Genomic DNA, 15,412 nt, shown 5'->3' with positions numbered 1-15,412 from the left:
TAAGATATCCCAGCTTATACCTTCTACCAAACGACCCCTTAGGGTTTAGAATAGTGTTAGGGACGTTTTTAGTTCAGAAAATAACAAAATAAGGAGTTCCAATTCGAGTAGAAAAAGGCTCAAAACGTAACCCAAAATCTGAAAATTCTACTCCAACCAGCGTTAGTAAAACAGGTATAACTCTTAGCACAGAGCTTCGTTTGAGCTTCACAAGATACCGTTGGAAAGATATTTCAAAGTGCTACAACTTTTATGTTTTAAGTTTTCTCAAATTTTCAATAAATCAAGGGGTTATGGGTGCTCGAAGTAAGCCTGTTGATCATTTTTTCAAAACGCACAAACTTTCAAATTCTCTGCTAAACTCTAATGATATAAGTCTAACCTTTGTTCTAAGATACGGGGTGTTACACTCACTATCCCAAAACAATGTAACCCTAACAGTTTGAATATTCGACAATTTTCAAAGAGGCTGAAAAGTATCAAGAGATGAGTATGAGAGTAGATCAAGTAAAGTTCTTTGAAATTTAGGAGTTAGATGAATTTTTAACTCATCCAAAGTCCGCTTTAAATAGATTCCGATTAAGCTTTTGGACATAAAATCTGATGAAAAGTATCATATAGCGCACTAAATTTCTGAACTGTGAAAATTTAGGTCAAATTAAGTACGGATTGAAAGTAGAATTGTTTCAACAAAATGCAGGTGAATTATTGACTCCCTTAATGCACTAATTAGTGCGCTATAGGTACAGTGAACGTAAGCCGTTAGGCCTAGATGCCTAGTCCATTCAGATAACTCCTATAGTGCACTAATTTAGTGTGTTAAAGGTAGTTTTTGTAAACTTAGTTTCGGCCATCACTTTGGCCCATTTGGCTTTTTATTCCACGTCATTTAGGTTCCGGACTCTAATTTGATAGTGTGAAAAATTATTTTATATTACCGACATATAGAAGTTAATCTAATAAAAATATATTTTCTATACTATCATTAATTACATAACCTTCACATATGAAGTGTTTTGACTAAATATTTTTACAACTTTATCAGTGGGTACAATTTTAGACGGTCCGTGTAATACAATTTTAGACGGTCCGCTTAGAGATATATTTTCATATTTCCTAAGAATATCTCCAACATTGGATTTATAAGCATAAAATGAAAATGAAAATGAAAAAAATAAAAGAAAAAAACGCTAACTATAATTTTGGCGGCTTCGCTAATGAATCTAGTGCTTCATATTTCATAACTTTTGTACAGTTTTGTAAGCTTCTTATATGGTTTGCCAACTCATAATATCAACTTTTCATTTTTACAGATACATCCACCTCAATTAAATTACTGTATACTATATACTCCCGATAATACATGTATCGAATGAGTATATATGTCCACCAATGCTCTCTCCCATGATGAAATCTTTGGTATTTTAGCCGATGTTCGGCCACAAATGCATATATTTAGTCATTATTTGTCTCACATTTTAGTACTTTTATCGTTGTTTGAGTATAAATTATAATGAGTTGTGCTTAATATTATATTTCAAATGTGTAGGAATAAAGCGGTGTGAAGATGAGGAGATTCAGAGAAAAATTGGTGAAAAAGTGTTGAAATTACAAAAATGAGAGTAGTTGCCATGGCCTTGCCAAGCAAGGGTGGCACGAGCCAAGGGTCGCGAGCACGTCGGCCACTTTTCCCGATTTGGTCGGATTTAATTTTAAAAGCCCTAGACATTCCTATACTCTATAAATTCACCCTAAGCGCGACTTTTACAAAACTTCGGACCTAGAAAGAGCTAGGAGCCGTGGTGGAGGCCGGAGTTATTGGGTTTTACCTTTTCTTTTCCATAATACTCGTTTTTATATTTTCTTTGGATGATTTGTTACTTTTCCTCCATGTCTATCTATGTGGAGAAACTTCTCATTCTAGGGTTATGGTTCTTCCATTATTGTTGTTATTCGAATATTGATTTCGATTAATCAGTTTATTTACTTAATCATGAGCTTAATTATTTGATTGTTTGATCAACTAGCGAATACTATCTCGAGAGTGGAAATTTAAGATTGCAATAGGGTTAAGTAGAATAAGATCTCAACCCTGGGCCTCGAGGAACGGATTTGCGTCTGGGATAGAGATATACCTAGTTCGCCTTGCTTGGTTAATATGCAAGAGTCTTGCTTGGTTAATATGCAAGAGTTTTAAATGCATTTGTGTTAAGGTTCATGACCATATAAATATAGGCATGAAAGTAATACGTATAGGCAGCTAAGAACTCGAGAGGTTCTTAGTTGTAATATTAACCCTATTAATAAGTAAATCAGATAAATTAAGACTACAACGTGATTGTTTGATAGCCATAGTCCTAGATCGATTTCATGTCATTGATAATATAAAAACCCGCTCTTTCTTGGTTGAAATTCATTATTTGTTTTCGTTTAAGTTAGTTTATAGTTATATCTTTAGATTTATTTCTTGTTTAGATAATTATGATTGTTTAATTTGGTAAATAGATAATCAGAAGTTCTTGTTGGTTCGATATCCGACTTCTAAAATCACTATATTACTTGTACGTCCACATACGCTTGCGTGTGCGTTTCAGAGCAACATTAGCTCCTACTCAGATTTGAATATTTGGTCTCACTATGGCTCAATCAAACTTTATTGACCATTAAATTGCATCCTGACTTCACCTTAGTCCGATCATAAATTGACATTTAAAAATAATCTAATAGTGCAAGAATCTTTAGACTTTCGGCACAAAAAAAATAGTAACTCATTTTGAAAAAAATAATTACATGCTATAAATGTGAACTTTTTTGGGTGGCAATCTGAAGTGAGATTTAGTAAGTATTTTAGTGATTTTAGTGATATGAATAAGTAGGTACAAGAGAAAGAAGCATCTCTTCATTTTCAGTTCAATTCATAAGTAAAAAAAATTCTTGCTTGCTTTATTTATTTATCGGCTCCAACATTTTCACAAAGAATCACCAGATCCAAAATGCTATCTTTAGAAGAACTGAATAGAGAGAATATTGAAGGAAAGCAAGAAAATCCAGAATCTGATGAACAAGAAATCTTGGCTTCCTTTGATTTTCTTACTGAGATTCTCTCAAGGCTTCCAGTGAAATCTCTCTTGAGATTCAAGTCTGTTTCAAAATCTTGGTTTTCTTTGATTTGTAGCCCTGAGTTTATCAAATCCCATCTAAGTTTATCAGCTAAAAATAACAACACGGACTACACCAATTATAGGGTTATGTTGAGGATTGCCCAACCTGAATTCAATCTTAAGGATTGTTCCCTTAAGTCTTTACTTCACGATGAGTCTGTTATTGAGGAGTCTGACTTGGATTATCCCATGAAAGACTCCTCTATATCTTTTTTGATTGAGGGTTCTGTCAATGGACTGATATGTCTTGTAAGGGGGGCAGAAGAATTGGTTCTATGGAACCCGTCAATTAAAACATACAAGAAATTGCCTGTTTTGAGATCTAAAATGAGGGATTCTTACCGTTCCACATATGGTTTTGGGTATGACGAGATTCATGATGATTATAAGGTAGTGTGTATTATTAGTCGTTTGCATGATTTTAAAGAGGTCAATATGTATAGCCTAAAGAATAATTCTTGGCAAAAAATTGATTGTCCTCGGAATGGAGCACGATTAATTAACTCGGGTGAGTTTGTGAATGGAAGGCTTCATTGGGCTGCTACTGCTGATCTTGGTTTGGAAAGAGGTTGGAGCATAACCTCTTTTGATTTGGCTAATGAGAAATGGAGAAAGGTGGAGCGCCCCTGCTATAGAGAAGAAAGGGATGGTGTTCTCGTGTTGGGAGCATTGGGAAGTAATGTTTCAATGATTTGTAATAATTCGACTATTCAAGTAGATGTGTGGATTATGAACGAGTATGGGGTTAAAGAATCCTGGACAAAAATGTTTACCATCAATTATACTATTAGAACCCTCGTGGATTATTTATTCTCTCAATTCTTTTGTCTGTCAAAAAGAGGTGAATTTTTGCTTAGGTTGGAATCAGTTTTCCTGATATGCAATCCAAAGGATAACTCGATCAGATTTCCAGAGTATGCAGAATTTAGTGATGGTCTTTTGGCGGAAATCTACATAGAAAGTCTAGTTTGTCCCCTTTCACAAAATGAACCAAGGACACAACAGCTCAGATGAATGCAACTGTGTAAGTAATGATTTATAAGAGTTTCACTTTATACATTTAACAAAGGGATATTATATTTTATCTTATTATCGAATAATAGAGAAAACATTGCATATCTGATGGATAACTTTACCTCACATCTTCTTGGAGATCTAGTTGATCCTTTTTTTCTTCTTCTTCTTCATATTTTCATGAAAAACTACTTTTCTCGTTGTTGCTAATAGTTTATTAAATTATTTTGGCACTATCTTTTCTTTATTTTAGTTATTCGGTCAATCAAAGGTTGAATTTACTTTCACTCTAGTTGTAACATTGACATTAGCAAGAATGGGTTGGACTAGGAGAAAGCAATAGAGGAAATATTTAGTTGCTATGACTATGGAAGTAGATTGGGGCACTTGTGAATAAAGGTGCATTTGGTCAACTCTGTTAGTATTCCAAACAGAAAGGTTCCCGCTATAATAAATTTGAAAGCTTTTTTTCTTAACGGAGTGACAAATAGTATTCGAGTTTACTTTCTACGTGATCCTAGTACATTCTATTTGATCTTTCAAGATATTAATGGTTGAAAAAAGAAATAATTGCAACGGTTATGTTTTTCCTACTATGTTTTTCTTTTCTCAAAAACAGATAAGGAAAAACAGTTAATCCATGTACAAACGTCCAATAGTTCTCTGACACACATGGTATCTCATTGTTGATTTGCTTTCCTGTGTGAGACAGTAATTGAGAAGTGGGCCAAAAATATTTTGTTGAATTTAGTTGAACATAATGAAGAATGAAAGAAAAGCCTAAAGGAATTGCAAGTGAAATTTTGCAAGGCAGAGCTTGAGATGTTTGCTAGGACATTACTTTTATATATTTAGATGGTGAGGCGTGAGAAAGGGTGGAGCTGCCCGCCGGTAATGGAGAAGGTTATTCTCTCGTTTTATCAAAACAAGAGAATAAGGGCTCGTAAATATGGACATCGAAGTAACTACATTAATAATAGAGCTACCATGGTGAAAGGACGAAAGCTTTTATTTGAAAACTTAGTTGGTGTTGGTGGAGCTAGAGTAGATATGAAGTTACAAACCTCATGCAATCTTTTTTTCAGATAATGTAACTATCATATATTAGTTCATGTTATATGCAAATTAGTTCATGTTCTATGCGTACCAGTTCACATGAGATTAAATGCTCAATGCACACTTAAGTGTTTTGACTAGGAAAATGAATCTTCTTCTTTTGCCACGATAATGATATTAATTTTTATTTTAATTAATGTTTAGTGCATATTAGAATGTATGGCTATGCTTGAGGACACTCCTATGTTTTGTATTTTTTCATATAAGCTAGTTTTAATAGTCATGAATCATGTCAAATCAGTAAGTTATTATTCTAATTTCATTTTCTACTATTGAACTTTTAGGAAGTTCAGTTATTCAAGGAGCAATTTATCCATCTGCAGCCGACTGATTGAATCTTGATGATGATTTTCATATAGATATGTTAATTTTCTTTACATGCGTATAAAGAAATAGTTACTTATATTTACTATCTGTAGGTTTTAGTTCTTGTTTGTTTGCAACAAATATTGAATTTATCAAAAGTAGATTTGTAATTGTTTTGTTGAACCAAATCAAGCAGAAGCTTAGGCTTTTCACTTTTTTATAGGTGTAAGAGAAACGTTTCATATCTGCCCTTGTGCGTTACGAAAAGGTCTGACTTTATTTTCCTTACCTTTTGTTAGAAGTTTGACTCTTTCAGTCTTCGTCATTATAATTTTGGCTTGGAATTTTAACTAATAAAATTAGCAAAATTAAGGAAACGTCATTTTATCAAAGAGAGAACAAGCTATGGATAAATCTAAAAAAGATACATTATATCGTATATGTAGAGAAATATCAACTCAATGTTTGTTATTACATGCTGATCAGAAGTCAAAACAAGGTGTTTTGCTATATATTTCCCACTATTTAGATTTGCATAATGTTCTCAAATGTCAAAAATATACATTTACTGTAAAAGAAAGAAAGGAACCTATAATATACTAAAGGTTTCCTTCTCATTTTACAATTTTTCTTACACGATCCATTTGCAATAAAAAACGTACTCTATATAGGTTGAACAAATAAGCACATAGCATTTGTGCAAAATACTTGCAAAAAGAATTGCTCCATATTCTTTTTTTTGGGCTAATGTAAGAAATTTATTGAAAAGTAAAGCCTATTAATTACAACATGCAATTGAAGGAAAAATTACAATTCCCAAAGACCTCTTGTTATAATTCACTCGAGCTACAACTTCGTAAAGAATTTTGTACATACATCCCTGGAAAAATGAAGCACAAGTAATTAAATAGCAGTATTGAGTATAAAAGCATTCACTTCAAAAGTTAAATAGCTGTATTGAGTATAAAAGCATTCACTTCAAGTCTACTAACCATACTTTTAGGTTCACTCGTAAGTACACCACAATAGCAAGTGTTAATGATTTCCATTGCCAAATCAAAGATACTACTTTTTTCCTCTCAATGACATATAGAAGGCATGACGAAAGAAGCTGATATAAAACAAACATAAAAGAAAGTGAGAAGAAGATGGTACTTGCATATTAGATCATCTTTTAAATTAAAAAAGTTAAACAATGGCAAGACTTTAGAATCTCCAAATGATAAGGCTGGTAATGGAACAATTAAGTTTACAACCAGCTCTAATCAAGTATCTGACTAAATATCTTGAAATTATTGTATCAAAGGCATCCCAAATATTTCTTTTTGGGACATTAAAATATTTTTTATCAATAATGTCAAGTTTATTCCTACAATTCTAGAGTCAGAATATAGTAATTTCACTGTCTCCTCGAAGAGATTAACTGTTGAAAATACAAACTACTCCTAATATCATGAATATGTTATGTTAGTTAATTTCTTTCTCGTGTAACTGACAAGTGACAACACACGTCTCTATATCTTTCTCAAGTGAAAAAGGCCTTATTCTAGGCTTATTTATTAATCGGTAGACTAAAATCATCATTCACAAGTTGATGTTAAAGAATCTGATACAAAATTTATGACAGGAAGGACCGAAATGTTACCCAGAAGTGACTTTATCCCTTCTCCGAATAAATCAGTGATAGTAAAGATATGAAATACATTAATTAATTGCTTATTTTGGTCCAGTTATATCAATAAATATTAAGCATACAAAATTGAATCCCTTTCACTGTAAGTAAAAACATAATAACTATATTAATTATTGTGAAATACCTAAATGATTTAGGTTATATAACGGCCTAGCGGCCTAGCCTTTTTAACCCAATTAATATAATTTTCCTGTTAAAGTAGGTTAATATCATTTTATCAATTAATGCTTATTATGATAAACTAGTTACGCGAGGCCCGTGCTAAATCCGAGCCCAAATTCTGAATATAAAAATAGTAAATTTCATTAAATAAGTATAATATGTGTCATATTTTGTTTACCATATAATTGATTTAATGTAATTGCAAGTAAATCATATCTTATTGATAAGTTTTTATAATTATTAATGTTTCTCCGTCATATAATTGGATAGTTTTTAAAGAAAAGTTTACTTATGAGGAAGAAACTAAAGTAGGAAAATTAGCAAATTCCAAATGGACACAAGTTATTCGATATTCTATAAACTAACATGATTTAGTATGATAATTAACAACTTGGCGAAGATCATAGATTGAAAAATATTTTCGTACTTTTATGAATTTGTGAGCGTGTGATTTTTCTTTAAATATAAAATAGATCTCTTTTGATGTTTACTAATTTCACTCATTATTTTATGTGTCTAGAATTTGTGCTAGTTAAGTATAATTTTTAATCTTAGTTTTAGACGAAATTCAAGAAATAACCTTTATTTATTAAAATGTACCTCACGAATCAATGTAATTTAGTTTTTTGTATTTACTTTATTATTTAAAAAATAATTTTAGCTAATCAAACAAGAGATTTTGAAGACAATCCGAGCATGACTAATAACATTATTTTTGTTTTCAACACTATATGACAACATTCAATAATTTTTATTTTTAATATTTGTAAGACATTATAGATATTTCAAAGGCGACATATAAAATTGTCCCTAAATTTTTTATTGCTCAATTCAGAAAAAGATAGTTAGAATAAAAGAACTAATTATATAAGAATCATACTTGGTTCATAATGAAAATATAATCCGTAGAATCACCAAATTTCTGGAAGGTTTTAACCTCTTCTCCTTTTTCCTCTTCTTTATCCCAAATATAATTGAAAGAATTTAAAATAAAACTTAAAGGTTCTTGTCTTCTTTTTTCAAAAGATGCTTATTTTATTAATTATTGAAGTATTCTATACACTCTAAGTTAATCTACTAAAAGTCGTTGTACTAACCATTTCATAGGGAAAAAAGTTTAATACAAATTCTACGAAAAGAAAGAATTTTTGTGTGAGAAAATGGCCAAATGAGCCCTCAACATTTGACCGATATTCTAACTACACACCAAACCTCTGCGAGAGTCCTATTACCCTCCTGAGAATTTTAAAAGTGAAATATTCTCACCCTTAAAAGTTGACTTGTCCAAGAAGGTGACTACACCGCTTGGAGGCACATTAAGGCATAACAAAAAACACCCCAACGTTAAAAAATATCTATGTGGCAGTTCAACTCAGCAAAATAACACTTATTCATGAAAAATATTCTAAGTAATTTCAAATATGTACTAATTTTTTTATTAGACCGATAAAAGAGTAGACTTTGATCTTTAAAGAAATCCCCAAAATAAGATACATAAAAAAATTAGTGGTATATAAAATACACGCTTCAAAACATATAAAGTAACAATCTCACATAATAATTAAAATTTCAGATAAGTATATATGTTTCCCATATATGAAATGAAAACTTCATTTTACTCTTTTAATATTTTAACTCTCACGGTTTATGGAATTATTACTTCAAACTCATTTATGTTTATCTTGAACTCATTTAAGATTTTAATAATGTATTTTATTTTCACATGTATTAGCAAAAGATTCATACTTTCATCTTCTAGAATCAATTTAAATAACCTTAGTTTAGAATCTTTACACACACAGATTAACCTAATGAACTTATAAAACATTAATAAACAAATAATAATTTTGGTTTCCCATCCGGCGTTCGGTAACACACGTTGGAGCCCGACTATAACAGATTCGCGCCGTAGAATCCATTCAGGGAGAGCTCCCCTTTCGAGGAGTTTTCCATACCCAGGGGCTCTAACCCAAGACCTCTATTTAAGGGCAGAGCAACCCCATCCACTGCATCACATCCTTGGTGGTAATAAATAATAATTCAAGTTTTCTAATAATGTAACAAAATATTGAAATTATACCTGAAAATAATTCTATAACGGATTTAAGCATATATGATCACTATAAAAGTAAGATTTTGGAAGTTTAACACAAATAAAGAGAAAAAATATGGAAAGAAACATATGATGTGAGACATATTTAAATGTAAAGCATGACCTAATAAATGCTTCACTTGGAAAAAAATATTGGTTCCAAGATTGTCTAAGTTTTACCAAAACATATGAGGAAAAAATAGTCTAAAAGGTACTCTCTCCCGTCTATATTATATGGTGTTTTTATTTGGACATACCTATTAAGAAATCCACTCACCCCTAAAAATTAAAAGGGGCTTTCACTAAACTACTTTTAATTAAATAGTACCTATTTAATATGATTTCTTGAATATGTAAAAACTCATTTATTAAAATAAGAGTAAATTTAGAGAAAAAAAAATAATAACTTCTTGATCATGTAAAAATATTACTATATATTTTAGAGTAAATGTAACTTTTAAATACACTACTCCCTCTGTCCAAATTTATGCGGCATGGTTAGAATTTCGAGAGTTAAATCTTTTTAGTTTGATCGTAAATTCGGACATGAAATTTTTAAGTTTTTCTTAAATAAATTTACATATTTGAAAACTACGTAAAAAGATAAGTCACAATAATTTATAATTTAAAATATTTAAAAGGATATATGAAAAAATATGATCAACAAAAAATCGTTTGAATCTCAAAATTCGAAAGATACCACATAAATTAGGACGAAAGGAGTATTGGGAAAAGGTCCAATACACCTTAGAAAGAAATCTAATAAAGGGCCCATAACAAAAGCCCACCCAAGAGTAGTACTCAAAAAATGAACGATGACAACAAAACTAATTACAATAGCAGCCACGTGTAATTCATAAGATAATTCAAATCAGTCGCTGTAATTCCGATTTAGTTCCTGTGAGGACGACCAAAAGAGTCGATCGGCTCTTATATTAAGTAGTAATTATCGATAATTATCTTATAAATTATCTAATTATATAAACATGTTTACACTATAGATGCATAGAATTCAAACTGACTCCTGTCTAAAATGTTTCAAATAAGGAATCTTTAGATATAATATAGGAATATTAATACAGTAATGCAGTCCCTCTGAATGTGGCCCTTCTGTCCGCAACCATAGCACACATTTGTACCCATACGACACTCACCTAAGTGTCTCTTGGTACACTTGGTACAAGCTGGAATAGTATAGACTGACTGACCCACACTAGCCTGAGAATGAGAACTCGATGGTCTAAAGTTCTGCTTCTTGTCATTTCTGAAATTAGGGACTGGGGCACTAGCTGCAGATGGAGCGGGTCCTGCTGACCTATTCTTAAAGAACCGCCTACCTCCTCCCTGACTAAAGTTACTTGAAGATTTAGCCCTCTTGTTGAATTCTCTATCCTTTTGTTTCTGCAGAGCTTCTTCCTCCTTCAGTTCAGCTTCATTACCTTGCACAAATGCCAAGATCTTAGAGATAGTCATCTTATCATTCTGAGCAGCAGTCTTGGCATCTCTATGCAATCCGGGTTTCAACCCCAGTACAAATCTCCTAACCGTTGCCCTCATGTCGGGAACCATATGAGGAGCATATCTGGACAACGAAATAAATTTGAGATAGTACTCTTGAACGGTTAAGCTACCCTGCCTCAACCTCTCAAATTCCATAGCCTTTGCTTCCCGGACCTCGATAGGCATGAAATGGCTAAGGAAAGCGTCAACGAACTCATCCCAAGTAGCAGAAGATGCTTCCTCCCCTCGAGATTGTTCCCATGTCTCATACCAAATTTAAGCAACATCCTGTAATTGAAAAGCACCAAACTCTGCTGCCTCAGTCTCAGTGACATGCATAACACGAAACACTTTTTGTAGGCCATCAATAAAATTTTGCGGATCCTCTTCAGCCTTAGTCCCTATGAAAGTTGGAGGTTTCATTCGCAAGAATTCCTGAGTTCTTGAACTATTTGACCCACCACTAGCACTTAAGCTAGGGGCTGATTCTTGTCGCTGCGCCTGGTTGGCAACAATCTGAGTAAGCAGCTGGATGGCTCCTCTCATATCCATGTCAGAAGTGTTAGGAGGTGTAGCCGTAGGAGCAGTGGGGACTGTTGTTTGAGTCGGAACAGTCTCTTCGTGAGCTACTCCAGCGGCAGCCCTTTGGCTGGTGGCTGTGTTTTTCTTCTTGTAAGTTCTTTTGTAAGGAATTTTCTGAAAACACGTACACACACGAATTAGGAAGCCATCCTAAAAATACTACTCTAACTACACGATCTAGAATATGAAAGAAATGAGACAATCCTGAATGTCTTGGTGGTCAACTGTTTATATGTGTGGGGCCCTCACACATATAAAAGAGACCCCACTGGACACGGTTTCATAGACTCCCTAAAGATCCTTGAACCTAGGCTCTGATACCAAGATTTGTCACGCCCCGAACCATGGCCTGGACGTAACACGACACTCGGTGCCTGACTGTATATGACCGAGCGAACCACATGGCTTGCTGAATCATCATGATACATAACATAAGCGGAATATAACATGAATGCATAATGAGCCTTTATAAAACATGGTAAGTCATAATACTTAATAAAATACTTGTTTAAGCATGAGTGAGCCAAAATGGCTATACGACTCCAAATGTCTGACATGACATAACTGACTTGTCTAGTCTATGAAACCTCTATCATGAGTTTGATTGGAATACATACTTACTGGGACAAGGTCCCCAACATACCTCAGATGCATAACTAATCATAAATAACAGTTAAGTAAACCCCGAATGAGATGGGGCTCACCAATAAGCTGGTACGTGCAGATCCTAATGAGCAGAGGCGTCGTCCTGTAAGTTTGTACCTGCATCGTGAAATGCAGGCCCCCGGGCAATAAAAGGGGACGTCAGCACATTGAATGTACTGGTATGTAAAGCAACTAAAAGAAATAACATGGGATAGGGAATAACATGATAAGAATTGAAACTGAAAACCTGGACATGAACATGAGCATGAGTACATATGTATATATATAACATTAGTAAAAACATGATAAGTAGGGAGAGTAATAACTTATAACCGATCCATGGTCTGGTGCTTGCGTCCCGCCAACAGAACACTCAGTCCTTGCCAGGGAACGTGAGATTTGATAAAATATGAAAGGATCCAGTCATTATGAGAGATCGTCCGGGACATGGGTGGAGCGATCCTCATCCTACGGTGGCTACGTAGTTTCAGGCTATCTGAAGCCCTCCTCGGTAATTAATGCAACTCCCAAAACATGAACATATAAAATAGTGGCACTTGCTGCCCATGATATATCATGAATCATAACTTGCTTGTACATAGTGTTCATGAATCATAACTTGCTTGTACAAGTCATACAATGCTTTCAGTGTACATGAGAAAGTCATGGAGGGCAACTCGCAGTATGCATGGGTTACACCTGCGGATCCTCAAACACAGCTCAATTGGTAAGAGGCGTTCCCTTCGTGGAAACAAAAGGCTTGAGGTCGCGGGTTCGATACCCGTAGCTCTGCAGAGTGAAGATGGCATAGTTGTGCGATCCGTCTGCGACCCAAGTCATACAATGCTTTCAGTGTACATGAGCAAGTCATGGAGGGCAACCCGCAGCATACATAGGTTACACCTGCGGATCCTCAAACACAAAGGCGACTTTTTGTCGAGGATCCACAGTGATCTGCACTGTAGGTTGCCCCCTCTGCTGACATGCATCTGCGCATGGACTACTGGGTCATTGTATGTGAAAGGGTGCTTAGCCAGTTCGCACACTCTGCAGAGCTTCGAACCCGTGACCTTGCAGTCACTTTTGTCCTCCCTAAGGAAGCGCCTCTTACCAGTTGAGCTGGAGCTCAATTTGTAAGAGGCGTTCCCTTCGTGGAAACAAAAGGCTTGAGGTCGCGGGTTCGATACCCGTAGCTCTGCAGAGTGAAGATGGCATAGTTGTGCGATCCGTCTGCGACCCAAGTCATACAATGCTTTCAGTGTACATGAGCAAGTCATGGAGGGCAACCCGCAGCATGCATGGGTTACACCTGCGGATCCTCAAACAGAAAGACGCCTTTTTTGTGAGGACCCACAGCTGGGCGCTGACCATGCTGTGAAACCCCTGGGTATCTGACCCCATGAACATACGTACATGACATGACATACTTAGGTATTGTGCGTGAGAGGGTGCTTAGCCAGTTCGATATACGCTGCAGCTCAATTGGTGAGAGGTGTCTCCTTAGGGAGGACAAAAGGGGAGAGGTCACGGGTTCGATACCAGCCAGCTCAATTGGTAAGAGTCGATTCCCTCAAGGGAATGTAAAGGTGACTGCAAGGTCGCGGGTTCGATCCCAGCCGCTGCAGCGTATATCGAACTGGCTAAGCACCCTCTCACGCACAATACCTGAGTATGTCATGTCATGCATGGGGCCAAGGCCTGAGGTTTCACAGCATGGTCAGCGCCCAGCTGTGGGGTCCTCACAAAAAAGGCGACTTATGTTTGAGGATCCGCAGGTGTTACCCATGCATGCTGCGGGTTGCCCTCCATGAACATGCGTACATGACATGTAACACTCTCAATTGGTAAGAGTCGATTCCCTCAGGGGAATGTAAAGGTGACTGCAAGGTCGCGGGTTCGATCCCAGCCGCTGCAGCGTATATCGAACTGGCTAAGCACCCTCTCACGCACAATACCTGAGTATGTCATGTCATGCATGGGGCCAAGTCCTGAGGTTTCACAGCATGGTCAGCGCCCAGTTGTGGCGGCCACTAGTGCAAAATTTGTGAACATTTAAGTCCAAATCCCCACTTAATAATCCAACTTGCATCGTCCATATCTCCTTATCCCGATATTATTTTGACGAGAGGTTTGTTGCGTTGCAAACTAGACTCGATGAAATTAATTTTAGGATTTTGAAACACCTTAAAACTCCTCATATACAAGGAGATATGCCTCCAACAATATGGGCTAAAAATCTGGTCCGAAATTGGAATGAATTGTGGGTTGTTGTAAGAATGAAAATGATGCTAAAACAGTTCCAAGAATCGTAAAGGTAATGTTGTTAAATGTGTTGTTGTCGTTGTAAGGTTATAGTGTCGACAATGTAGCTATTTGCGTACGAATTTGGTGATATATTTATCGTGTGACTGCTGGTCGTATTTTACTAAAATTATATGAAATGAAGACATGAAATAATGTTTAAGAATCATATGTGGTTTGCTTGGTATGTTCGTAAACGTTCGCAAGAATTCCGGGCACCTTTATGTTGTTGGTTAGGGACTGTTTCGGGCGTGTTGTTGGTTAGGGACTGTTTTGGACGTGTTGTGGTTAGGAACTGTTTTGGACGTGTTGTCTTCTTTAAATTGGAAAGACTAATGATAGTTAAGAATATATATTGTATTTACGTTGTTTGGGTTGTTGTAAAGTTGTTACACGAAAACGTTAAGGCTACGGATTATTAGGAGTAACTTGAGAGTGTAGTAGCCGTATGTGAATCGTTATGGAATGTTGTGAATGTGGGCTATTTGGAATGTTATGTGGGCTGTCCGGATTGGTATTGAACATATGATTATTGATGTTGGATTGGTTGTATGTAGTTGGTTTGAATGCGAACGAAACGTCGTTAAATGTTAGAAAGGGATTGTGAGCGTCAAAATACGTATTGAATTCCCTTGTAGACTAATTGTAGCTCTTGATATCTTGATATAGGATAAGTGTTTTTGGGCAGCAAGTACAAGTTATAATACGACTAAACGCTAAAGGTATGTAAAACTTATTCCTTCTTTTCTTGGCATGTCCTAGACGTAAGTATGAAATGATATGAACCTTGGGGTAAAATTCTATTCTCCAGTTCCATGCATGACTTATGATTCTATATTT

At 35.2% G+C, this 15,412-nt stretch overlaps 1 protein-coding gene across 1 annotated transcript; it reads left to right on the top strand.

The window, feature by feature from the left end:
* Window positions 1–2,954: 2,954 nt before the first annotated feature.
* On the top strand, window positions 2,955–4,180 carry LOC132606781 (F-box/kelch-repeat protein At3g23880-like). The gene has a single exon (XM_060320446.1). It carries the CDS (start codon window positions 2,994–2,996, stop codon window positions 4,173–4,175), a length of 1,182 nt encoding a protein of 393 aa, XP_060176429.1. The 5' UTR covers window positions 2,955–2,993; the 3' UTR covers window positions 4,176–4,180.
* Window positions 4,181–15,412: the final 11,232 nt, after the last annotated feature.

Source organism: Lycium barbarum, chromosome 1 (assembly GCF_019175385.1).
Source record: "Lycium barbarum isolate Lr01 chromosome 1, ASM1917538v2, whole genome shotgun sequence".
Lineage (NCBI taxonomy): Eukaryota > Viridiplantae > Streptophyta > Magnoliopsida > Solanales > Solanaceae > Lycium > Lycium barbarum.
Note: the sequence above shows the minus strand (reverse complement) of the source record. Positions and strands in the feature narration are given on the sequence as shown.